A 26,116-nucleotide genomic window follows, 5' to 3' on the forward strand; every position below is an offset into this window, starting at 1 on the left:
CATTGTAATGTTTACTGATAATCTGCCAAATTTCATTAACATTTGCTCAATAATTTAAAAGTTATAGCATGAAAACTATAACAAGTACAAAATGGTTACGAGGTCGGTCCCAGGGACCGAGCCTGTGCTGAAAGAGTTATCAGATAGCAAGATTACATCAGTATTAATATTCTTGATATTTGATATGTTGGTTAAACAAACATTTAAATATTTACTTCTTGTTTAATATCTTCTTATTCATTAAAAACTTCCATATTTTTTAGAATTATAAGACAGGATCATAATCTTTACTGCTTCTGGTGACTTCTGAATGCAGTTCACTTGTGGACTACTCAATTCTTACATCTGCTAATAATAAAGATTTGATACTTATTCAAAATGAGTGATCTTTCGTGCACTGTTTTTGCTGATTAGATTCTACTAAAAAAATGGAAGTTTGAGAATATTCACTCTTTACATACAATTTTGAGACTGATAATATTTGGTATGATAATTCAAGCATTATGTCTAGGGTTCTTATCTTTAACTATACAAATTTACCCTCAACATGGATTCCTGTAAATGAGTAGACCCCCCTATAGAAGGTTCTTTCTGTTCAGTTTACCTTCTAGGGGATTCATACATATTCCCACATATTTGCTGTAATGACCAGTGAGAAGTTCTGGGTTGTTAAGTGATGTCTGAGACACTGCAACTTGTGACGTTGGTCCTGAATTCCTGTAGACAGATTACCTTTGTGTGGCTCCCAGGGTCAGTCAACTTGCTCTCTCTTGCTAAATCAAATGCTAGTATTGACATTTTCTAGAGATGTTGTGGACATTATGTTTGGTGCTGGTGTTTGGGTATAGTGCTCACAAAACCCTGGCTTTGCTACATTTTCACACTTACAGTGTTGTGTGTTCCTTGAACTGCATTGTGGGGTGGTGTTAGTAGATGCTGTATTTTTTCCATTTTTTATTATGGATACCAAAAATGATAAAAAATAACAAAATAAAATCATTGAAAAACGACTATGAATGGAAGGCTGCTATTCCACAGTTACCATCGTCAAAACTTTCTATACCTTGTTTTATGATTTATTCACAGAAAGAAAAATATTGTGGTCAAACCTTGCTGCTTTTGATCCAGAGTTGATTAAGAAATCATGACCTGGAGACATCTGGATAGAAATATCATGATCACAAGATATTTTGTTGTTTTTCATAATTTATAGTGCATACTGGAATGATTTATACATTTTGGCAACCAAGTTAGAAACAACAATGTTTGCTCTACAGATAATAAAAACAAGAGCAATCAGAGAGATTGTATACCCTTGCCCTGCCCCTCCTTTTTGAGATTGCATAAATTTCTATTGGATAATGTCAAATTTCACCCTCAAAAACTCAAAGTCCTTCTCAGATCCAGAATGATCAATGATCCAGATAATTTTTTTGTAGTGTGATGAGGAGTCTCAACCTTTATGTGCCCATGAAATTTGGTACAAATCCAATAACACTTTACAGAGTTGTTAACCCAAAAGTGCAAAAATTCCCTATCTCCCCCATTATAAAAAATGCTTCAAAGTGATCCAGACCAAATTTGGGGAGGACTGTTTCATACTGACTTCCCATTTTGTGTACATCGATCTATTAGTTTTTAAGATATGTGTGGAAAAACACCTACAGACAGACACACAGACCCGATTGCAACACTCCTCCTCTGTGGCTTTATCTGATATAGTACAAAATCTGATTGATATGAAAATGTATATTAACTTACTAAACTGGTTTTATATTCTGTTTCTCAAGTCTGTCATGATGTGCTTCTCTCAGTCAAGGCTATCCGTGATATGATCCGTTGTGAGATGGAGGCATCCATGCAGACCAGGAGTGTCTCTCTTGGGGATTTTGAGGTAGCTTTTGCAAATGACCCAGGACATGCTGTGGAAAATTTAGACTCTTTTTTTTCCGACTCCTTCATTTACCTCGTAGGCCTCAACGGAGGACAATTTAGGTCAACTGCCTCCTGCTCCTTTTCTTTAGTTGGTTAATCAGGTTTGTGAGGTTTTGGGATCTTCTTTGGTTGCCTTTGATTCTACTCCTTCCATGTTGGCAGAAAGAACGACAATGACTACTTAGTTCTTCCTTCACCTGATATTGTTGTTCATGCTGGGAGATTTGACATTCAGTTACATGATGGGATAGCTATTCCTTGTCCCTCACATTTATCAGAAAAACATGACATGGCTTATCACTGCCAGGAAGATGTATATTTAGATTCCAAATGTCTGGACCCCCTTTTCGACCTATGGATTTCCAGATTGGAACCTGTGATCTCTATAAACAGATCACAATTTTCTCATTCGTCTCACTCTCTTGACTGTTCTGAGATATTTAGCTTTGCTCCAACTTTTATAAGAAGCCTCTCAATGTTCTGACATCAATTTGAGAATGAGTTGGGGCCTTTGCTGACGTCTACTATGGTCAGATTGTCGTCTTCAGTTCTTTCCTTACTTTCTTGGCTCGTCTGTTGTTGGGATTTATTGGGAGAGATGCCTTGTTGGTGGGTGTTGTCTACCGTCTGTTGTCCTCGAGGAGTTATGGGAGGCTCCTTTTCTCCATCCCTTGTTGTTTGCTAGAGTTCCAGAGACATTGTAATCACAGATTGATGCCACCTGTTTACATTCCTCATTATCATCATTGACTTCTCACCTTTCTTCTGCTCCAACTGGTAATTTGGGAGTGTTGTCTTGTCGCATTTCCCGACCCTCGACTTCAGTCCCTCAATCTATTGGTTCCCACAATAGATTCTGTCCTTGTCTGAGGATCTTCTGCTAGGGAGGACCAACGCCAACAGTAATGGTGACTACCCAGTTCCGGGGGGCCTGTGGGAGCATGATTACATCATTTTCTGAACATCTGGATTTCCTTCACCACGGATCCCCGGGTACTCCATGTTCTGGCATCAGGGTTGTCATTCACTTTAGATATCCACCTCCATTATTCTCCCAACCTGTTTCTTTTTCACCTCCAACAGATCCACAGCAAGTGAAGCTTCATTCTGAAGCCATAAGAGAGTTGACAGCCAAAAGAGCAGTAGAAAGGGTCGATCCCATTCTTCCAGGATTTTATTCCCATTTATTTTTTGTGCCCAACAAAACAGGAGATTGGCATTCAATCATCAATCTTTCTCGGCTCAATCAATTTTTGTATCCTCTTTGTTTTACAATGGAATTCTTTTTCACCAGGGCTTTGGATGACCAAGTTCAATGTTACAGATGCTTATCTCTACATTCCCATAGCAGAGTCATCCCACTGATTTCTACAATTTGTGCACAAAGGTCAGGTGCTGCAGTTCAGGGCTCTGCCTTTTAGCCATGTATCAACACCTTATGTTTTCTGCAGAGTTGTATGATCTTTTTCTCATCACTTGCTTTCCTTGGGCCTGTGCACTCATCATTATATGGACGACTGGCTATTTTTGGCACCATCTTGTCAGTTGGTAGAACAACATACCCAGATTCTCCTTTCAGAAATCACAAAGGCAGGCTTCCTTATCAGAGTAGAGAAATCCATTCTATTGCCAACTCAATACCTTGTCCATCTGGATGTCTTTTTTCAACAAGTACTTAAGTCGGGCTCAGCAGACTCTCATCAGGCTACAAGCTATGGAAAGAGCAGTCTGGCTTTTACTTATGTCTCCTACTGTGTGGATGGTTCTCTCTCTTTTGGGCATGTGGGCATCCCTTAAATCTTTCATTCCCTTGGCATGAACACACATAAGTTCATGGTTCATGATTTGTCTCTCTTGAAGGGGAAAATCATCATGATACATTCCGACAATTCTATGGTGGTATCCATATTTATTGTCAAGGGGGCACACATCCTCGAGATAATTGTTTTCAAACTTTGGATCTTCTCTACTGGGCTTACTCTCGTTTTATCAGGCTCTTTGCATTCCATGTTCCAGGAGCAATGAATTTAAATGCATATCATGTGTCTCGGCCCAACTGTATTCTCTTGATAGAATGGATGCTACTTCATAAGGTTTTTCAGTGGATTTGCTCTCAGTTCAGGTCTCCAATGATCGAAGCTTTTGCAACTCCTTGGAATTCTCAACTGCAGTTGTTTTGGTCCCCAGGACCTTATCCTCAGGCATTGGCAATAGATGCAATCAGTCAGGACTAAACAAGTTTGCATCTGTATGTCTTTTCCCTGATTTGTTTGTTGCCCAGAGTTTTGGTTATTGTTTGTTCCACTCCTCGTCAAGTTCTTTTGGTATCACCATTTTGTTCAGCTTAAACATGGTTTTGTCCTCTTCGGTATCTGCAAGAAAGTCCACCTCTGCCACTTTCTCTTTGGCCATCTCTGTTGAGGAAGTTATGCAGTCCTTTGACCGATGTATGGGTTTAATTTGTAAAGTTATTTTGTATTTAACCCTATCACCTTGGGTATCCTTTACTGCACATGACGCAAGGTTTTTGTGTCTTACATTCAAAATTTTATTTAACTACTTTTTGTTTATGTTATACCAATTAGAATAGCCTAAGACTGTAGCTAATAATCCATATTTTGATAATATAAAAGTTTTACGTTCCTAGTTCTACAAGGCAATATTTAAAAACATCCTGAATTTCCATTATGTGACCCATGTGAAACATTTTCTCTTAGCATGTCATCATCTCTATTTTATCCACCACTCCTCGAAAAAGTATGAAATTAAAAGTAAATTACTGTCTATAAAATTGTTATTGCTCAGATAAACCATAATTTTTATAGTCTTCAATTTTGTTTGATTACAGAGCTATTGAATAGAAAATCAGCCCCCTCCTGCCACACCCACCTGTCACATCCTCTCTTTCATAATTCGTTGTTAGTTCTCTCTTACTTTTCATTATATATTACCTATAACCAATATAAAGTCAAGGTTTTCATCTATCAAATGACGTATTGTATAACTTTTTTTGTTCTGAACAGAATATCATTAATTTCACTCACAGTACAAGATACCTTCCTGTGGAAAAGTTACCGACTAGCTTGGATGAATTTGTATCGGCTCTTGTCACATAATTAGAAAGCCAGGAGAATTTTGAGAGGTAAGTGAATTTGTCTATTTTTTGCATGTTATTAGTCTATATTCTTTGGTGCATTATTTAATCAAATAAAAATTATTAAGTGCATTACTATTTATAGTATAAAAAATAAGGGGTAACTCTCTTCGAAACCTGACAGCAAGAAAAAAAGAAATTGGTTAAGTATTATATTTCTTGTTTTTCATGTTTATTCATTATTTATTATTATAAAAGTAACTAAAGAATATATCTAAGAATATGGATCTTTTTAAGTTATTTAAGACTAGATCAGGTAAAATAAATAATATAATTAAAATGGTTCATGAGGCATGCACGCGAGCAGTTCGTAGTAGCTCATGGGTAATGTAATTCGATAGCATAACATGACCTGTATATTCTCATTTACAACTTTTTATGGCACAGATAGTAATTACACATGGTTCAAAGGGCAATAAGACAATATAATTTAATTACAAATAGATGTATAATGTTACAAATTTAGAGCTACTTAGGATAAATGAATGTAGTTTCATGTTACAATTTGAATTCATTCTAGAAAGAAAAAGGGTAATTTAGGTTTTTTTTAGGGTGGTTACAAGGTTGATCAAATTGACCAATCCCGTTTTGAGATAGGATAGAGAAAATAACAGATAAACTATAAAGTTTTACTGAGAAAATTTTTTTACATGCATTTAGGAGGTTTTAGGGATTACACAAAGGAAATTTGAGATTTTTGAGATGAGGAAAAGTATTTTTAATTTTAACATGAAAATGACTTTGCACACAGACTACTCAAAACAAATACTCAGTATATTCATGGACAAACCTTTATTTTATTAAAAACACTCCACTAAAAATTTTGATTTTTTTATAAGTGAAAGAGTTGTAATATTAACTGAAAGACTGCCAAATTATGTGAAGATATACCCACTATATTGAGAGTTATAAGTATTAAATCTATAAAGACTTTAAAAGAGTACAAAAGGTCACGTGGTTGGTCAAATTGACAAAGCCCATGTTGAGAGATTAACTAAATCTTTCTGTAGACCAACTATGGCCATTTATCAATGGAAATGGCACACTTGCAGTCAGTGGTGTGTCAAAAGGAAATTAAACCCACTTCATCCTAAGGTGTATATCATATCCTATTTTTTTGACTTAGATTTTTGGAAAGAGGTCTTGCTTCGTCTACTGCAGCCTTATATAAGGCGTTTTTATCAACTACTTTTTCGTATTCCAAATATAGGAAGGTTTTAGACTTCCCAGAAATATCTGGCTTATTAAAGTCTTTTTGCATCCTTTGGCCCAAATATCCTTTTCAATTGCCTAATTGGGATTTTAAGGTTGTTTTACATGCATTGTCTCATCATCCTTTCAAGCCTATAGCCTCCTGTCCTTTGTATTACCTTTCACTTAAGGTGTATTTTTTGTTGTTGTTAGCATGTGGATATCAACAGTTGTTTGCAATACATTTGCATAGGACTATTTATCATTCCACCTATGTTCTGCTTTACACAGATAGGTTCTTCCTTCCAAAGACTCTAGCAGCCAGAGAGGGGAATAAATCCTTTTCGGCAATTCATTTGTCAGCCATTTTTCACCTTTACAACAATGTTCGAACCCTGGTCATTTGTTGTGTCCTGTCAGTGCCCTCAGGTGTTACATGGCTCATACTAACTCATTTAAGGGAACTAGGAATCGACTATTTATTCATTGGGATCCTTCAGTTTCCTGTGATTTATCTCCCATTACCTTAATGAGGTGGCTTTGCAAGTTGATTCACATTGTGTACATCTTTGCAGGAGATGAATCTGCTGCGAGTCACATCTCACAAGATTCATCATATTTCTATGTCATTAGCTGCCTGGTTGAACTGCACTCTGGAATACAGTGTGTGGGCTGATAAGTGGACTTTCCTCTCTCATTACATACATGATCTGGCAGTTTCATCTTCTGAGTGTTTTTGACTATCCCCTCTGGCTGTTTTGACTACATGCACTAGATTTTAACTAGGTGTGAGTAATTTTCTCCATCATATGTTCTCTTTCCTTTCCAGGGTTCCTTTATTTTTTCACTAGATCCCACTCTGTGATGAGTGGTGCCCAGGCATGTGTGCCTTTATCATTCTAATTCTGCACTAACAACAAATTTCACTATACTTACTATAGGTTGCAACAGGCTCTGTAGAAATGAGGTGTCCCATAAGACCATCTAAGGCCTTACTGGATGGTATTATCATGGACTGCCACTCATGGACTATCATGAGTAAAGCTAAAGGGGATCCTGCTCATGCCTACCAATCATTGGATTGAATAAATTGGGGTTGGTTTGCTTTTAAAAGTTTGGGGAACTTGGTTAATCTATTGCACTGTGTCCAGAGTACTGTTTCTTGGGACTCTTCAACATGCATTATTCCCCATATTCTACTCATGGAGTCCTTACCACATGCAGTTTCCAGTAGCTTGGGTGGTGGATGGAGAGTGTATTTCTCAACTCTTGGAGAAGAGGGCGAAGTTGGGGACCCTCCTACCCTGTCCCTGGATGTCTTTCCCAGATGTCTATAGGAGTAGCACCAGCCTCTGTGGGAGCCTACTCATAATACTGGTTCGGATTTGATCCTATACTATCCTGTTTGGGTGTGCATGGCCCTTCTTTTTGATCAGTGTTGGTTTGTATATTGTTCATGGAACACTATCTCCTCATAATTTTGAACAAGAAGTGGTCCCATCCTAAGTCCTTGGTTGAACACAGTGTTCCACGTCCTCTCCATAATTCCAGGGGCAAGTGGAATGCTCCTTGCCCACTCAGTTGGGAAATGAAGATAAATGTTCATAATTTCAGACCAGTTCAGTTCCTTTGGTTGAGTATCGTGTACATGATCCTGTCATTCTGAGCCTGGAATGGTGCCTTTTGGAAATATTCAGGTGAAAGAGAAAGTCTGTACACTTTAGTGTTGCTTCCATTCTCTTCATAATTCTGGTGGTTTGGAACATATTACTCTATGGCTACAGGTTGGGATCAAAAGTGTATCTATATATATAACATTGTGGTCCAATGGCCCTAACCACCAATGTGGGATATAGAGACCAAGACCCTTTAATTCCAACCCTGAGTTGTTGAACCTTGGCTATCTGGTTGTGGCTGGTCTATAATAATTATTCATGTATTATTCCACCCGTGATATCGATATTAAGTTCTGGGTGAATAGCATACATGTTCTGGATATAGTGCAGTTTCCCCATTCGTGTACCACTCGTATCTTTGTAGATCCAGGTTCTATGCAGACATTTTCTGTATGGATAATGCCCTCACCACCCCCTCCACCTTCTTTGTATGGGATTCTAGCTAAAGTGGCAGTGGATGGTGTGTTTCAGAAGTTAATGTTTTCCTAAATTAAAAATGTATTTTCAATAATACTTACCTCCACTGACACTCACCCGTCCTTCCTCCCACTAAGAGCCGGTGTTAGTGATTGGGATGGCTTCAAGTCTCAAAAAAGTGATAACATTATCTGAATAAGATGCTTATATACAAAACCTGGATAGAGGGTGCATTGATGTTGGTGGGGAGCTAAGCAAATTAGATATTGCCAAGGACATTCAAGTAGGGTATAAAAGACTGGAATAAGCAAGTTTAATGCTTAGATGGGTCATGAGGTAGAATCTTGATGATCGAGAAATAGCTATAGTGTCATCAGAGATAAGTATTATTGGAAATACATTTTCAATTTAGGAAAATGTTGACTTTAAAATGATTTGTTTATGAATATAGGAAGTCAGAGTGTTGAACAGTCCAAATAAAAGGTGATTTTCATCTTAAGAGTAAAAAAATACTTTTTTGTTTTATAGTTTTCAAAGTTTTGCATAACCCCTAAAAAAACTTTTTTTCAGTAAAACTACATAATTTATCTGTTTTTTTTTCTCTACTCTAATTCTGTATAGACTTGGTCAATATGACAGACCTTGTTACCACCACAAAAAGTCTGAAATAAATCTCAATTAATCTTCTTTTTTTTCTTTCTAGAATGATCACAGTTCATACAGGAAATTAGTTATTTATCCTAAACAACTTACAGCTCATAACGGTTTACATCTGTGTCTATTTACTTTTATTGTTTTATTGCTGTTTGAACCATTTGTAATTAAAAATCATGTTTTACAAGCTGAAAATCACATGAGCTACTCACAAGCATACCTTATGGAGAAACTTTTTTTCATTATCTAACCTAATAAGTTTCTAATGTTTACATTTTAGTTTTGTAACAATAAATATAAAATATGCCTAAAAAACAAGGAAATCAGTACTTATATGTGGCTTGTTGTTTTGCTGTTGGCCCACCAATGAAACTTAAGCCTACATTTTTGTAATGATGGTACTTATACATTAAATAATTTTATTTATTTGAAAAATATTTTGAGAACATGGTAGCATTATATATCTTTGTCTTTCTATTGATTATAAATGATGTCAGAGAAAACGTCAGAGAAAATTATTGCCAATTTATGAAAAATAGGATTTAATAAGTGAACATGGCAAGTAGTCTGATTTTTTAGTTTATATCTCCATAAACAAAGAAGATTGTATGCTATAAAAATTAGACTATGCTTTAATAATATCTATACTAGAGTGAGAGGAATTATGAAAGAAACAGAAAATGGGCAGGGCATGTCAGAATGAACAATGTCATGGTATGCATACAGGGGGAAATTGATAATTTATTTAATATTTCTTCTTGTAATTAAGAGATTATATGTTATACAGTTTTAAAATTTGATTTTTTAGCTCTGTTTTGATGCCAAATTTATTCATATACATTGCATAGTAGTTTATTTAAATTTTGAATGTAATACTAAAAAAAAAGTGATGATATGCCCTTTGATTTACCCTAAACAAGAGGGTTCATGTTACTTATTACTCCATTCTTTTGGGCATCTCTATTAACTTTTTCTGGATGTCTGTCCTGACACTACAGCAAATCTGTCTGTTCTAGTGATATCACAGCCTTGTCTGTCTATTTTGTGGACTTCAAGCCAGTCATGTTGGCAAAGCTTTATATCAGTTTGTAGTTGATTTGTGATGAGCAACATATCCACAAGAATTTCCAGATAAAGCTAACTATTGTTGTTTGGCTATATAGTTTGCATAGGAAGTGAAGAGACGAAGTTGTGTTCACAAGGTTCTGCATTGGCCACAGTTTCATTACACACATAGATTTATATTGTGAGGGACTGATTTGACAATGTGTTGCCTTTGTTGCACTCAAGTCACAATTTTCCCTGTTTTACTTTTGTGCCATTAATATGAATACCTGCAGTGGCATTATTTTAAACATATTTTGAACTTGTGGATTCCCATTGACCTTGAACAGTACCAATGGTGATGGTGATACTGTCCAGACTTATTATTAATTTGAAAAAACAAACAAACAAGTATTTATTTTATTTTAAACTTCCATATTTTACCTTTCTTTGATTGCTTTGTTTTTACATGAAATAAAAAAAGTTGTTTAGCATAGATAGCCTTGTTGTTTTATATCATAAAGCCCAACACTCACAAGTTCTTACTTTCATTCACCGTAGCCTGTAATTGGACATGTTTTTATGGCTTTGAGAAATTAATGCAATTTCTCATAAGTTTCTTTCAGCTGCTCAGGTGCATAAATTTAATAAGTTAAACACCATTGTCAGTAGCTTCTTGGATATATATTATTATACAAAATTCCTTTTAATCCCCACACAATTGTAATCCCCACTTTTAATCGACCCAATTGTAAATGCATAAAGTGTCCTGTTCTATTTCTTGATTATTATTTATGGCACAGTTACTTGAAATCTGAAAGGTTACCTGGGCTATTTACTTCCTGCAGGTGAGCTGGAAAATAATATAAATACATGTTGTTCTTCATTGTGTTTGTCAAAGCAGTTTCTTATTTTGCACTTTGTAGTTGTTAAGCCAAATCTTAAAGTCATGTATCTAGAATCTTAGACTGAGAAGGTAAAATTAAAAGCAGTCATGTTTTATCTGAATTTCCTTGAATACCTTTCTAATTTTCATCAAGTGAGAAATATTATCTGTAATTTAAATCCGATTTGGAAAAGTCAAAACCTTATCTAAAAAGAGAAAAAAAAATGGATATATTGTTTCAGATTATTTAACTCTGTTAACTTTACATAACTTGGAAATATCACCTTGTCAGAACACCTCTACTTATGTGGCTTGTAAATTTATTTTCAGTGTTTATTTTAAAAGCATATAATTTGATTGAATTAAAAATGTTATGTATCTCTTTCAGGAATCTTATCACAGATCCTAAGGTTAAATTAAAATACCAACATCTAATAACAAACAGTTTTATTGAGGTAAGAATATGCAAACTATGAAAAATTGATAGGGAATTAATATTTTATGGTTTTTTAAGGTTTAAGTTAAAAAAAAATTAATTTGTAAGATCAGTATTTTGATTTATTGAGGTGAGGGGTAAATATTTGGTTATTGTCAGCTTCCCTATTTCTTCTCATAAACCAACATATGATTTAATAAGTAATCCAAACATCAGGGGCTTCATGAAGTAGAATATGAAAATTTTCAAACCTTTTAAAATTTGCCTCAAAAGATTTTGGAAGCATTTGTGATATGGGGGATGGAAGCAAATACAAATAAAGTTTTAGTTGGCCAAGCCTTTGATTTGATTTTAACTTGTCTTGTTGTTTGTAAAAGTAAGCATTAGTTGAACATTGCATGCATACAGGTATTAATTTGTTTTACATTGTTACTTATTAACAAGTGGGTTTAGCTGTTACATTTCACCATGGGCAAAGTTTGTTTTTATTAGTATCATACTTGGCTATGTTCTCAATAGTTTCCAATACAGAATATACTTTTTGTAAATGAGAATCCCAATTCTGATCAATTTCAAAACTAGAAGGAAAAGCAGAGGTTCAAATATGACATCATCCATTATTCAGCTGGAAAAAGGCTGGGACAGGCAAGTAGTGTGAACAGGTGTTATCCAGTCATCCTTTCATATTTGTTGGATGTCTTTTCATGATTATAAGTTATGCAAAATGAAAGTGGCAGCTGGGATTTTTTTATTCCCAAGACATTAAGAAAACAGACTGGTATAATTATATTAATGAGTATTTATGGGCAAGATTTCTCAGTAAAACATATCGTTCCTCTGGTAAATGTTCCTTTACATTTGAGAAAAGTTCAATAAGTATTTTGGATAATGGAATTAGAAGGTAGAAAAAAATTGAAGTCAGACTGATTCACTGGTATTGACTGTTTGTAAGTTAACAGTTGCTTTAGACAGCCTTTTTTCTTTTCTTTTTTGACTGAGTTAGAAATTCAGAAAATTGTTTTGGTATACAAGACAATAACATTAATATTTTCTTGTTATAATTGAAAACAGTGTCATTTATCACTTACATTATAGGATGTTAATTAAAATGTTCTGTATTATGGGTTGTATTCAGAATATTGTGAAATGGGAATGATGGTTAATTATCTGAGAATCAGTTATGCAATATCATAAGATTAAAAAAGTGTTAATGGTTTTGTCATTGTTGACTAGAAAAAAAATCAAGGATATAAAAAATGTATTCTGTATTATACACTTATAATATTATACACTTATACTATTCTTAACTGGTCGGATGCTATTCCTAAGTTACTAGGTCTTGAATACTGTGATGTCCCAGTCTTTTTTTTTTCAGATCAGTAATTGTAAATTAAAAGATCATTTGTTTACTTGAAGTATAGTAACAAAAGTACTTATTTGACACTTGTTTCTTATGTTTATGTACTAAAAGATAAATTATTGCAAGTATGATTTTTCTAAATGTGTGTTTTATACATTTTTATTGTGCCATTTGATGAACCTTTCTTGAAATACTTTTCAACATATATAGTGTAATCGTCTACTTCGATGGTGCCCTACACCTGACTGTAACAATGCTATCAAAGTACAGTTTGTTGATGCTCAGCCAGTTACCTGTAAATGTGGACATACCTTTTGGTAAATAATTTCTTTTTTTAACTTTAATCTCTACATGTTTTTGCTACTTAGTAGGCTAGAGACACTATTTATATGTATGTGAAACAACTGTTCATAAAACTAATTTATGCTTTTCCAGTTTTAGTGGTATTTTTAATGCAGTCATTCAGACAGTCATTGTGTTTGATATGCATCAAAATTAAAATATATCCATTGATTAACTTCATTTATATGTAGTTTGTTAACTCTGTCTGCTTACATTAGCAGCATAACTAATATGTATCAGACTTCAATACTTTTAATAAAAGCACAGCTAAAACCATAAAACAGGTTAAAAAAGTAGTCTGAACTCTTTTAGTTATAAAGTTTTACTGGATAGATAAAATTGACTTTTGCATTTATGATTTGCCTTGGATATAGGTAGTTGTTGAAATATGTTAGGGACATAGTAAGGCAGCTTCAGTTTTTCAATATTTGTTTTAATATGATGAATGTATTAGTGAAGGTCCTTTAACCCTTTGACACTCTTGCTATGGTCCCGATGGGTTCAGCCAAGTTCATGACCACAAATTGACCTTTATAATTTCCATACCATAACTTCTCCTTTGTTTTGTGTATCTTCACAAAATTTTGCAAGCTTTCAGTAAGCATTAAGAGTCTTTTGTAAACTAAAAATAAGAATTATTAATTAAGTATTTTTGTTAAAACTTTCTCTATGAACATATGGAGCCAAAGTGTTGACTGCTCCAAGTGCAATGTGATTATCATGTTAAGATTAAAAATACTTTTCTTCGTGTGAAAATTGTCAAATTTCATTTATGTAACATCTAAAACTTCCTAAATAAATTCCAAACTTTTTTTTTCAGTAAAATCTATTTTATGTTATTTTCGCTTCCCTAACTCTATTCAAGGTTGCTCAATTTTACCAACCTCATAACCACCATAAAAATATGAAATAAATCTATATTACCTTTTTTTTTCCTTTCTATAATGATTTCATATAGTAACATGAAACTACATTTGTTTATCCCCAATAATTTAATACTTGTAACAGTATACATCAGTCTATATTTAAATTTTATTGTTTTATTGTCCTTGAAACCATGTCTAACTAATAATCCTACCACACAAGTTTTAAATCACTTGGCAAATGTGTAGCTCACATTACCCTATCAAATTACATAATATATGGGCTACTCACAAGCATACCTTGTGAAAACTTTTTATTTTTATTTTGCCTAATCTGACCTTGTCTAACACCTAAGTTTCTAATTTTTATATTTTAGTTACTTTTATAATAATAAATAAAGAATACACATGAAAAACAAGAAATATAGTAGAAAACAACGTATTATATTATATGTCATTTGATAGAACTAATAATTTGGCTTTCTATTGGTTATAAATAATATATTATTAAATGTCAGCGAGAACTATTGCCAATTTGTGAGATAGGATGTGACTGGTGGGCGTGGCAAGACCATTCTGATTTTCTAGTTTATGGCTATGTAACCAAATACAATTGAAGGCTATAATAATTATGCTTTGCCTAAGTAGTAAGAGTATTATAATGAGTAATTTACATTAAATATCGTATTTCACAGAGGGATGGTAAATAAAATAGAGAAGATGAAGACCTATAGAGCAAATTTCACAATTCTCATAGTAGGGAAAATTGAGAATTTTTTTGTAAATATTGCTTTATAAAATTAAGAACTATGATTTGCTATGATTTGATGCCAAGTTTATTCATATGTTATGATAACAAAGTAGTTTAATTAAATTTTGAAGGTAACTCATTAAAACCTCATCACATGCACAGAAAAGAATGTCGGTAAGGAAAGAGTTAACTACTGTGCACTCATTTCTGTGTGTGTTACGAGGTTTTACTGAGTTACATTCAAAATTTAATTAACTCTCAGTACAGGCTCAGTCCCAGGGACTGACCTTGTAACCATTTTGTGCTTGTTATAGTTTTCATATTGTAACTTTTAATACAGTATGCATATTTTCATGATATTTTGCAGATTACCAGTAAGCATTCAAGGCTTTAGTGCATAAAATATGCATTTTTAAGTAATGATTTGCTCATGTATTTTTTATTTTTGAATTTCGACTATTTCATATGCAAAGAAATTTTGGTTTTAAGATTGAAAATACTTGTGCATCAGAAAATTGTCAAATTTCACGTGCAAAATATGTATAACCTCCTAATAATTATCAAATATTTATTTTTAGAAAAAAACTAATATTTTATCTGTTATTTTTAATATTTATCTCTGTACGAGTTTGGTAGATTTGATTGACCTCATAAATACCATAAAAAAATTAGGAAATAGATATAAGTTATACATTTTTTGTTCTAAAATTACTACAAATTATAACAAGAAACCACAAATGTTTAGTCTGATTAGCTTTAATCTCATAACATTATACACATATTTATTATTTTTATTTTATTGACCTTTCACCCGTGTCTAACTAACATTACAGAAGCTACAATGACTCGGTGCAAGCGCACTCATGTTACCATATCCAAAAGTATAAAACTGGCTTTTACAAAGGGACCTGCCTTCAGTTTGTTCTAGTGAACTAGTATTTTGTAAAATACAGTCACATTTAGGTTATAATATATATGTATATATTATTACTATTTACAAGTATGTTCTTAAATTTCAGTTATTTTCCTTAAAGCATAGAACTGTAAATAATAAAATATAGAAAACAATAATTTTTTTTTCTACTTAAAAACTTTGTACTCGTTTGCCCACTTGCCGTAATTTGCTAAGCCTTGTCAAGTTTTACATATGGAGGATGTAAAACAAAATATTATAAATTACTCTATTAATATTGTAGAATTTCACTGTAATTTATTGGGCTTACTAATTAAACTGTATTTGGGTAAAAGAAGTAATCTTGGGAACTTCCCACTTTGTCGAGGCTGAGAATACCATGTGGGGGACATTCTAAGTTTTCAATTGGTTATTCACATGTCATAGACAGAAGTAGGTGTATGCAAACAAGTGTTTCCAAAAATGAAAGAGGTGGGTGAGGCCCACTGTGTTTGATTCACTTAATGTAGTGATATCTCACCAAACAGAAAAGATAGGAGATTCTTATTTTTTATCATAGCTTGTCAATATCATTAATTTGGACATCTCAAACATCTAATTTAAACCAAAGTTATATTCAACATACCATGTGACACACAAAAATTAATTTTTAGGAATTTTGTTTTAATATTTACTTTTAAATTAAACGTTGAATTATAATCTACATTGTGATACCAAACTTATTGGCATGCATTCATAAAATAGTAGATCAATAAAATTGTAAATGTAATACTACAAATGTGATGACATGCCCTTTGACTCCTGACCATAGGAAGACCTGTTGCGAAAGGGTTAAATCACTTTATTATCAATGTATTTTAATGAAGTTAGAATTATCACTTACATTATAACTAAAAATTTTATTTAATTTTTAATTCCTTTATTTCAAAAGAAACTTTTAAATTAAAATACTTAAACTTCAGTTTTGTTGTCATGTGATGCACAGACAATCACAGGCCTTAACTTTTTGTTTCTATTACTTGAATAACAACTCATGTAAAGTGTACATTTATGTCTAGACTGAATTCTACTTGTACAGTGCTATTTACCCATTCTTAGTTCAAATTCCTACAGGTCAATTCAGAAATCACAGAGAAATAAATATTCTCACGCCTTAACAGTAGCCATACCCACCTTTTAACTTAGATATGTTATTTCAAGCAACATCTATGTATTTGATGGACATGTTTATAACCAATAGAAAAAGCTCATTTTAAATTACAATCTTCTACTGATAATTTTAAAACTGGTGTGCAGCATTTTATTACCGAGTACGTCAAACAGCTGAAGCATTGTTTGTTGATTTTGTCCTCCGTAGTACTTGATGTTGTTTTTCACCTAAATACGTACTAGTTAGATAGACAGTAAAATTGTATTTAGGTTTTGCTTTTATATTTTAGTTAATTATGTATAATTTATGTTTTAAGTTTCATGTTTGAAAGGTTTAATAATTTTTTTTAATGTAACCCAAACTTTGTCTCGCTCTGCAAAGCTTACAGTACTAAGAGAGAGCAAAAACATTTTGCCGGAAGCTAAATTATCTCTGCTGATGATACTGTTATAATGCCTGTGGGCACCTGTTGATGTGTTTTGAGATGAATAATAATTGGTAAAGGATAGGAAAGAAAATGAAACATTAAAAATATATTATAAGTGAAAAGGTAAAGATGTAAAATTACACAAGTGACCCAAAGAAGATATTTTAAAATTATTTGATGAAGAGTTAAAAGGTATGTACATATTTCCATTTCTTAATTTAAAACATTTCATTGCACTGCACATTCATGATAATAGCTACAGTTCGTGATATGGTAGAGAAAATGAAAAAATAAAATATAAACATTTATTGTAAAAAAGTTTTGATGTTCATTTAGGAGGTTCAAGAAGCTACACAAATAAAATTTGTTAACTGTAAGATTAAAAAAAAATGTATACTCACATTAAAATCACCTTGCACTTGAACTATTCAAAGTCTTAGTGCAAATAACTGCAATAAATAACAAGTTTTTATTAGAAATAGTAGAAAAAAATAAAAATTAATCTCTTTTTTTCTGTCAAATTTCGAACAATTTCATTCACCAGTTTTATTTTTTTGGAATGAAATATTAAGAGAGATATGTTGCATCCTTGCAGTGTGAAGACCTGGTAACCAAAGGGCTAAGAATTTCTTTCAGTTACAAAATTCTTTATCTAGTATCACAGGTATTAGTAAAAAATATATATGTATTTTCTTGTATATAAGTTGATTTCATTTGTATTCAGAAACATTATTAGCTGTGAATTGGTGTTTCTTGTTATAGTTTTCAGTGTGGAGACAGTTGGCATGATCCTGTCAGATGTAGTATCCTCAAAAAATGGCAGAAAAAATGTGATGATGACAGTGAGACATCCAACTGGATTGCAGCAAATACAAAGGTATTATTAAAAGATACTAGCTTAAGTGTGGTTTCATATGTATCTTAACAGCTTTTAGTTTTCTTCGACATTCACTTAATTCCAAAACATACTTATAACTGTTACTCAACTGCCATGGCTTCTTCTTTGCCCATCTAAGCATTAGTCTGATTTTTTTCTCAGTTGCTTCAGTCTTTTGTATCCCACTCAGTTACCCTTGGCGATAATTGTCTTGTGATGCTCTCCACCTACTCAATGCACCCTCTATCCAGGTACTGTATATAAGCACCTCATTCAGATAATTTTATCACTGTTTCTTCACAAAGCACAACTAATGGGTTTTTCAGTATTACAGTTGTTCAAAGATAATTTGAATGTTATTGTGTTATCTAGTTGATTTTGTAATAATAATAATAATTTAAAAAAATTTATTTCCTCCAATTGGCAAGCCAATTATGGTATGAATTCCTGGATTATTATTTCCAGCATGGAGTCTAACTGGTTCTCTCCTCTCCCACCTCTGATATTTAGCATCGCACATAGTCAGTGATCTTATTCATAGTGAAATGTAGACATATATTCGGATCTGTGGTGGGGCTCTAAGGCTGCATTTGAGGGCAATTTTTGAGATTTTCGAGACACTTTAGATTTGCTTTTTCTGTGCATTCTTTTAGTCTGTTGGCTTTTCAGTCCCCCTGTGGGTCAGTAGTACGTTAACGGACTCACAGCACTGAGGTCCGGAATTCAATTTCTTAGGGTGGGCATGGCAGATGGCCAGCAGTTGCTTTGCTTTTACAAAACAACTTACTTTATCCCAGTCCTTAAATGACCTATGAAAACAAAAAAGGCGGCCACGTTGGGATTAGCTGCTTTTGATTTGTTTCTCTTCTGTTGTTTCTTCGAGTGTGTGATGTTTTGGGTTTTCACCCAGTTGCTTTTGAGCTTGCAACTTAATTAATGGCTAAAAGATCTGTAAGCAAATTTTTTGTTTTTTTTTCTCCTTACACGGAAATTGTGGTTCATGCTAGAAGGTTTACTTCTTAGTTACATGACGGGACAGTTGGGCCTTATCTGACACGTTGTCGAAACTTCGTGATTTCATCTACCACCACCAGGTAGAGGTATTTTTCCGATTGTCAAATAAATATGTGATCCTCGATTGTTGGGGCTCTAAACCAGAATTTATAGTTCACCTGTATATGTCTTTGTCCCCTGATGGGGACAGAGTAAGTCTACAGACTTACAATTCAACTTCACTTTATTACACTCTCAGGCTCACCAGTTTCTTTGAGGATGAGCTGGATCCATTGTTAGCATGTATTTTGGTTCAATTTTCGGCTTCTACATTCCTCTTGCTGGTTGTTGGAGTCTCGAAATTCATTAGATCCTACAGGGGGGGTCATAGTTCCGCCCCTGTTCATGAGAATTGATCCCTGACATCAGCTCTCAGAAGAGTTTTCCGTTGCTTAGTCAGATTGCCAGCAGCATTGGTGATTATTGTATACCTTCAGGAGCTGTAGGGGCTCAGTTCCAAGAATTTCTGGACATGTGGTGATCTTAACCAGTGGTCCAGTAGCTCAGCAGGTCCTTGGGTCACAAATGATCATTCAGTTCACATCTTCCCCACTATTATCTAACCAATCTGTAGGATTTCTATCTCCCACAGTACAATGGGAGTTGGAAATTAGTTCTTGGGTTATCTGAGTCTGGTTGGTCTGGGGTAGTGAGAGAATTGGGCTAGTTCTTCAGAGTTTTTATTCCTGTTAGTTGTTGGGCCTATGAAGACAGGAGATTGGTGGCCAGTCATCGATCTTCCTTGTCTATATCAATGCCTAGCTTTGCCAGAGTTCACAAGTTAATTATTCCTCAATCTGTGATGATTTTTTTACTGGGATTGTAGATGTCCAACTTGGTTGTAGTCTGCTCCTACCTGCACTTTGCCTTAGTGGGGAAATCCCATAATTGTCATTTGTGGTGCACAAGGGTCAGGACTGCAGTTCCGGGGTTTTTCCTTTGGTCTCACATAGGCTTGGCATGGGTTCTGCTGTATCGTATGAGTTTTCTTGTTCCCTTCATTCCATCGTTCTGTGCACACACCATTCCATGGATGGCTGGTTACTGCTGGCAATAACTCGTCAGTTGTTAGATCATCACATCCTGATTCTACTTTCAGATACAACCCAGGCAGGCTTTTCTTTCAGGACTATCTATTTTTCTCCAATTCATTATATCATCAGTCTGGGTATTTCTTATTTTACATCTCATCTCTCAGTCGGGCTTAGCTGTCTCCCATCCTGCTCAACACTATAGAATAGGATGCCACATTCTTACTTCTCCTTTTCCCATTGCACAGATGGTTCTTTCTCTTCTGGGATTATGGGAATCACTAAAATACTTCAAACCTTTGGGACGAGAGCACAAGCGATCATTTTATTGGGCTTTAACTAACCAGAAATCGTACACATCTACTTCCTGGTTTCTCAGTTTCCTTAGTCGAGATCATACTTTGATCTCAAGGGGTTAAGTCAGGATGCTACTACAGTTTGGGTTCCTCTACTACCACTTTGTCCAGGTTTCCATTATCTTTACAAATGCCTTTCTTCAGGGATGGGGGGGGGGGTACATATACCAACAGTTGGGAATTCCAAAGTCTATACACAATGTTTTTGACCTTCATGTTCTTCAACAGGCAAGGTCTCATGGTCTGGGCTTCTTAAGGGGTAAATTGTCAGTTTTCACTCCAACTGTTCTGTGGTGGTGTCTTATGTTTCTCATCAAGGAGGAATGTGGTCTAGGGCTCCTTATTTTTTGAATATTGGAACTCCTTTCCTGGGCTAGTCTTATCACCCTTCTAGCTTGTCATGTTCCACAGGTGATGCCTTTGGTAGCAGGTCCATTGTTTCAATCCAAACAGGTTCTCCCAAAAGAATATATGTTGCATCACAAGGTTTAGCTGAATTGCCTCTCATTTTGCAACTCAAATTGGTGGGTTGGCCTCTCATTAGATCACCCAACTACTGGCAATTTGGTCTCCAGTATCTCATCTTTGGGCCTTGGCAATAGATGATTTCCATGATTTCAATCTTCTCTTCACCCAGGGTACGAAATATGATTTGTTACAACCCATTGTCAGATCCTGTTGATCACACCAGATTGGTGGCTTCAATCGAGTTTCTGCTTCTGAGGTCCCTTCTGATGTAATTCAACTCTTCCACTTCTTTTTAGACTCTATCGTTGGAGGCAGCCATGATTGGATATGGTACACCCACCTACCCAGAAGCTCAACCTTGTAGCATAGAGGTTATGCTGCCTTTCACATGACCTTGGGGTTTAATTTCTAAGGTTTACATGTATCTGGCTCAGTTTCTGCTTAGTCTGAAAATCACTTTTCTCAAAGGTAATGACATGCATATGAGCAATGTTGTATTAAGAGGAGGTTGAACTCTTTTCAATCAGTGGTGTCAACCATAACTCGTTTTTTGACTTGGCTCATTGAGGTTTCTGCATCTTCCACAATCACCATTGTTTATGGCAGCCTTTTCAACTACCATTTGATAAGTGCAACTACCGTACTCTCCAGATTCTTCACATCGTTTTGGATAATTAGTCCCAAATGACCATTCCAGTTACCTAACAGGTAGATTAAGGTTACGTGTTCTTTCTCTACACCTGTTTGTGACCTGACTCATATATTTCATGTATCTCATTTACCTGCAGGTTTATTTTTCATGGCTGTTGATTTATGGATATCACTGGTCTGTTCTCTACAGACCACTTTCTCATTCTCTCTGTGCCCTCAGATCAGTTCTTCTTACCTAACACTCTGTCAGACAGGAAAAGGATTCAGTCTTTTCTCCAATTCATCTGCTTACTCTTTCTCTGTATGTCCAATCAGATTTCGTTTCTTGTTCGTGTTCAGTGAGATTCTTGAAGGTTTTGTTGCCTGCTCTTATACCTTTAGAGATACTGAACAACACTTTATTCTGCACTCTCTTTGAAGGCGACGTATCTTCTGTGAGTCACATGTAATCAGATTTCTCTTTTCTATGTTCTTAGCAGCCAGGTCAAATTGCCTGCAGGAGGTCACTGTGGGGACTAGTATGTGGACCTCCCCCAATACCTTTATCTCACATTATTTGTCTGATCTGACAGTATTTTCATCTGAGGGTTTTTGTCTATCCCCTATAGCTATCTTAACTATTTCTACTAGATTATACAGAAGGGTGAGTATTTTTATTTCTACCTTTCAGGGTCCTTTACCTTGTTTTCACAAGATCACACTCTGTGGAGAGTGTTGCTTAGACAGGTGTGCTTTTATCAAACCAATTCTGCACTATCAAGCACTGTTTCACTTTAATTACTTGTGGTTGTAATAGGCTCTGCAGAAATGAGGTGTTCCATAAGACCATCTAGGAGCTTACCCGGTGGTATTACAATACTATGCTGGACCTCAACTCATGGGCTATCATGAGTAAAGCTAAAAGGAATCCTGCACGTCCCTGCCGATCATCAGAGTGAATAAATCAGGATCGATTTGCTTTTAAAAGTTTAGGGAACCTGCTCATAATACCAGTTCAGATTTGATGCTTGGCTAGCTGGTTGGGGTGTGCATGGCCCTTCTCTTTGATCAATATCGGTTCAGTATATTGTTCATGGAAGGAGGTCCACTATCTCTTTGTAATTCCAAATGCAGAGTGGACCCATCCTGGGTCCTTGGTTGAGCATAATTCTGGGGGAAGTGGAAGGCTCCTTACCCACTCAGTTGGAGAGTGAGGATGAATGTTCATAATTCCAGGCCGGATGAGTTCTATTCCTTTGGTTGAGTAAAGCATATATGATTCCGTCAATCCTAGACTGGGATGTTGCCTTTCAGGCATCTTCAGCTGGAGGAGAAAGTTTGTCTGCTTTGGTGTTGCTTACTTTGTCATCATGATTTCGGTGGCTTGGAATGCATCACTCTATGATTACAGGTTGGGATCCAATCAAAAGTATATCTATATATAATGTTGCAGTCCAATTACCCTAGCCACCAATGTTGGATATAGGGACCAAGACCTCTTAACTCCAATCCTGAGTAATAGAACCTCAGCTATCTGGTTGGGGCTAGCCTATAGTGATGATCAGTCATGTACAATTCTATTCTAAGTTCAGTGTGAAGAGCATTCTTGTTCTGGATGTCTTGCGGTTACCCCACTTGGGTACCACTCTTATCTTGATACACCCATGATCTGTGTAGATGCTTTTATGTATTGATATTGCCCTCACCAGCCTCTCCACCTTCTCAGTGTGTAATTCTAGCTACAACTGGCAGTGGTGATAAGTATGTTTTCAAAGTTAACATTTTTCCTAAATAAAAAATGTATTTCCAATAATACTTACTTCCACTGACACTCTCCTGCCCTTCCTCCTAACTAAGTGCTGGTGTTAGAGATTGGGATGGTATCAGTCTTGAAAAAGTGATAAAATTATTTTAATGAGTTGCTTAAATACAGTACCAGGATAGACACACTGACGTAGGTGAAGAGTATCACAACACAATTATAGCAAAGGGCAGTTGAGTGGGGTATAAAAGACTGGAGCAAGCGAGAAAAAATCAAACTAATGCTTATATGAACAAAGAATAAACCCTGGCAGTCAAGTGTCAGTGGAGGTAAGTGTTATTGGAAATACATTTTCAATTTAGGAAAATGTTAACTTGTACATAATGATTTTGCACTCATATGGGAACCTTGTTTATGCAATGTCTAGGATATTAATATGCAATGTTAGATGAATATTCAGCATGTCATGCAGAGTTATAGTATGATGATGTTGATCATGATTTTATTATCATCCTCTATTTTGTTGATAAAGTATTTTACATTTTATCAAAGTTTATATTTATTTTCATACAAATATGACAGCTAAAACTAATTAAGCAAAAATGATAATAGTATAAGTATTCTAATTAATACCTTGAAGTTTCTCTGAGTTGCTCAACATGTGTGGCTTATAGATGCTAGCCATCTTCTAGTACAGTTTCCCGAAAGCAAATTACTATGAAAACAAGTTGTTCATGTTAAATAAAACTATTTTATATTTAATCTTTGTATACACAATGCTTGAATAACAGTTCAATAATTTCAGGAATGTCCCAAGTGCAATGTAACTATAGAAAAAGATGGAGGTTGTAACCACATGGTCTGTAAAAATCAGAGCTGTAAAGCTGATTTCTGTTGGGTGTGTCTTGGACCGTGGGAACCTCATGGCTCATCTTGGTATGTTAAACCTTAAATCTTTTTCACTTTTAACTGTTAATTTTGAATTAATGCTTTCCATGCAGGGTTGGTTGATTTGACCAACCTTGTAATCTCAAAGTAACCATTAGAATTTCCATACTATAACTTTAGATATATTTTGTGTATGTTAATGAAATTTGGGAAGCTTTCAGTAAACATTACAAGTCTTTTGTAAACAAAAAATCAGATCTTTTAATTAAGTATTTTCACTAAAGATTTGTCTATGAATATATGAAATCGGAGTGTTGACTGCTTCAAGTGCAAAGTGATTTTCATGTTAAGGTTAAAAATACTTTTCTTCATATAAAAAATTTTAAGATTTCATTTGTGTGTAACTTCTAAAACCTCCTAAATAAATATTAAACGTTTTTTGTTTCAGTAAAACTTTATATTTTACCTGTTTTACCATACTCTATATGGACTCTGTACATTAGACCAATCTTGTGACCACCATAAAAAATACAAAATAAATGTATATTACCCCTTTTTTATTTCTAAAATGAGTTCAGATTGTAACAGGAACCAACATTTGTTTTTGATAAATAGCTTAATCCTTTTGCCCTGAATATCCTTTTCTACGCATGACAGAAAGTTTTAGTGTCATAGCTAATAATCCATATTTTAATTGTATATAAGTTTCTAAGTTCCTAATTCTACAAGGCAATATTAAAAAACATCCTGAATATTCCCTAGTACAAAAAGTACAAAATTAAACATAAATTACTCTCTTTAGAATTGTCACTGCTCAAATGAACCATAATTTTTATAACCTTCTATTTTGTTTGGTTACAGAGCTATAAATAGAAAATTGCACCCCTTCTGCCAGACCTACTTGTCACATCCTCTTCTTCAGGCTTTGTTAATAGTTCTCTTTTACATTTAATTATATATTATCTATAGCCAGTAGAAAGTCAAGGTTTTCATCTATCAAATGATGTGTTATATAATGTGTTTTGAACAGATATGCATCAATTTCACTCAGGGCATAAGCTTCATTCCCATGGGAAAGCTAATAACTAGCTTGGATGAATTTGTAATGGCTCTTGTCTTGGAGTTAGAAAGCCAGAAAAATTTTGAGAGTTAGGGGAAATTGCCTGCTTTTTGCATGTTATTTAGTGCATTATTTAATTAAATAAAAATTATTTAATGCACTACTATCCTTAATGTAAAATATGTAGGCTTAAGTATAATCGACAGCAAGAAAAACGGAGATTAGGTAAGTAATTTATTTCTTATCTTTCATCTTTATTCTTTATTTATTATTATAAAAGAAACTAAAATGTAAAAATAGGGAACTTTTTAAGTTAGTTAAGAGTAGATTAGGTAAAATAAATAATAATGATGTAATAAAAATGTTTCACGAGGCACACACACACAAGCAGCACGTAGATAATGTAATTTGATAGCATAATGTGCTGCTCATTCCCCGAGTGATTTACAACTTGTAATGGTACAGATAGTAGTTAGACACAGTTCAAAGGGCACTAAAACAATAGAATTTTTATTATAAATAGATGTATACTGTTACGAGCTTAAAGCTACTTAGGATAAACAAAGGTAGTTTTATGTTACAATTTGAAGTCATTCTAGAAAGACTAAATGGGTAATTTAGATTTTTTTTTTTTTTTGGGTGGTTACGAGGGCAGTCAGATTGACCGATTCCATTTTTAGATAAGGGAGAATAACAGATGAAATATAAAGTTTTATTGGAAAAAAACTTTTGAAATATATTTAGAAGGGTTTAGGGATTACACAAAGGAAATTTGAGATTTTTGAGATGAGG

The 26,116-nt window shown here is 34.4% G+C and overlaps 1 protein-coding gene across 1 annotated transcript in view; it reads left to right on the forward strand.

Moving 5' to 3' along the window:
* LOC106461576 (E3 ubiquitin-protein ligase arih1-like) overlaps window positions 1-26,116 on the forward strand; it is an 84,940-nt gene that overhangs the window by 36,822 nt on the left and 22,002 nt on the right. The window contains exons 7-10 of the mRNA XM_013921416.2: window positions 11,346-11,412; window positions 12,964-13,070; window positions 17,962-18,076; window positions 24,182-24,312. Coding sequence (XP_013776870.1) covers window positions 11,346-11,412; window positions 12,964-13,070; window positions 17,962-18,076; window positions 24,182-24,312 — 420 coding nt within the window. The remainder of the gene's footprint in view (window positions 1-11,345; window positions 11,413-12,963; window positions 13,071-17,961; window positions 18,077-24,181; window positions 24,313-26,116) is intronic.

The sequence above is a fragment of the Limulus polyphemus genome, unplaced genomic scaffold (genome assembly GCF_000517525.1).
Source record: "Limulus polyphemus unplaced genomic scaffold, Limulus_polyphemus-2.1.2 Scaffold990, whole genome shotgun sequence".
NCBI classification, from domain to species: Eukaryota; Metazoa; Arthropoda; class Merostomata; order Xiphosura; family Limulidae; genus Limulus; species Limulus polyphemus.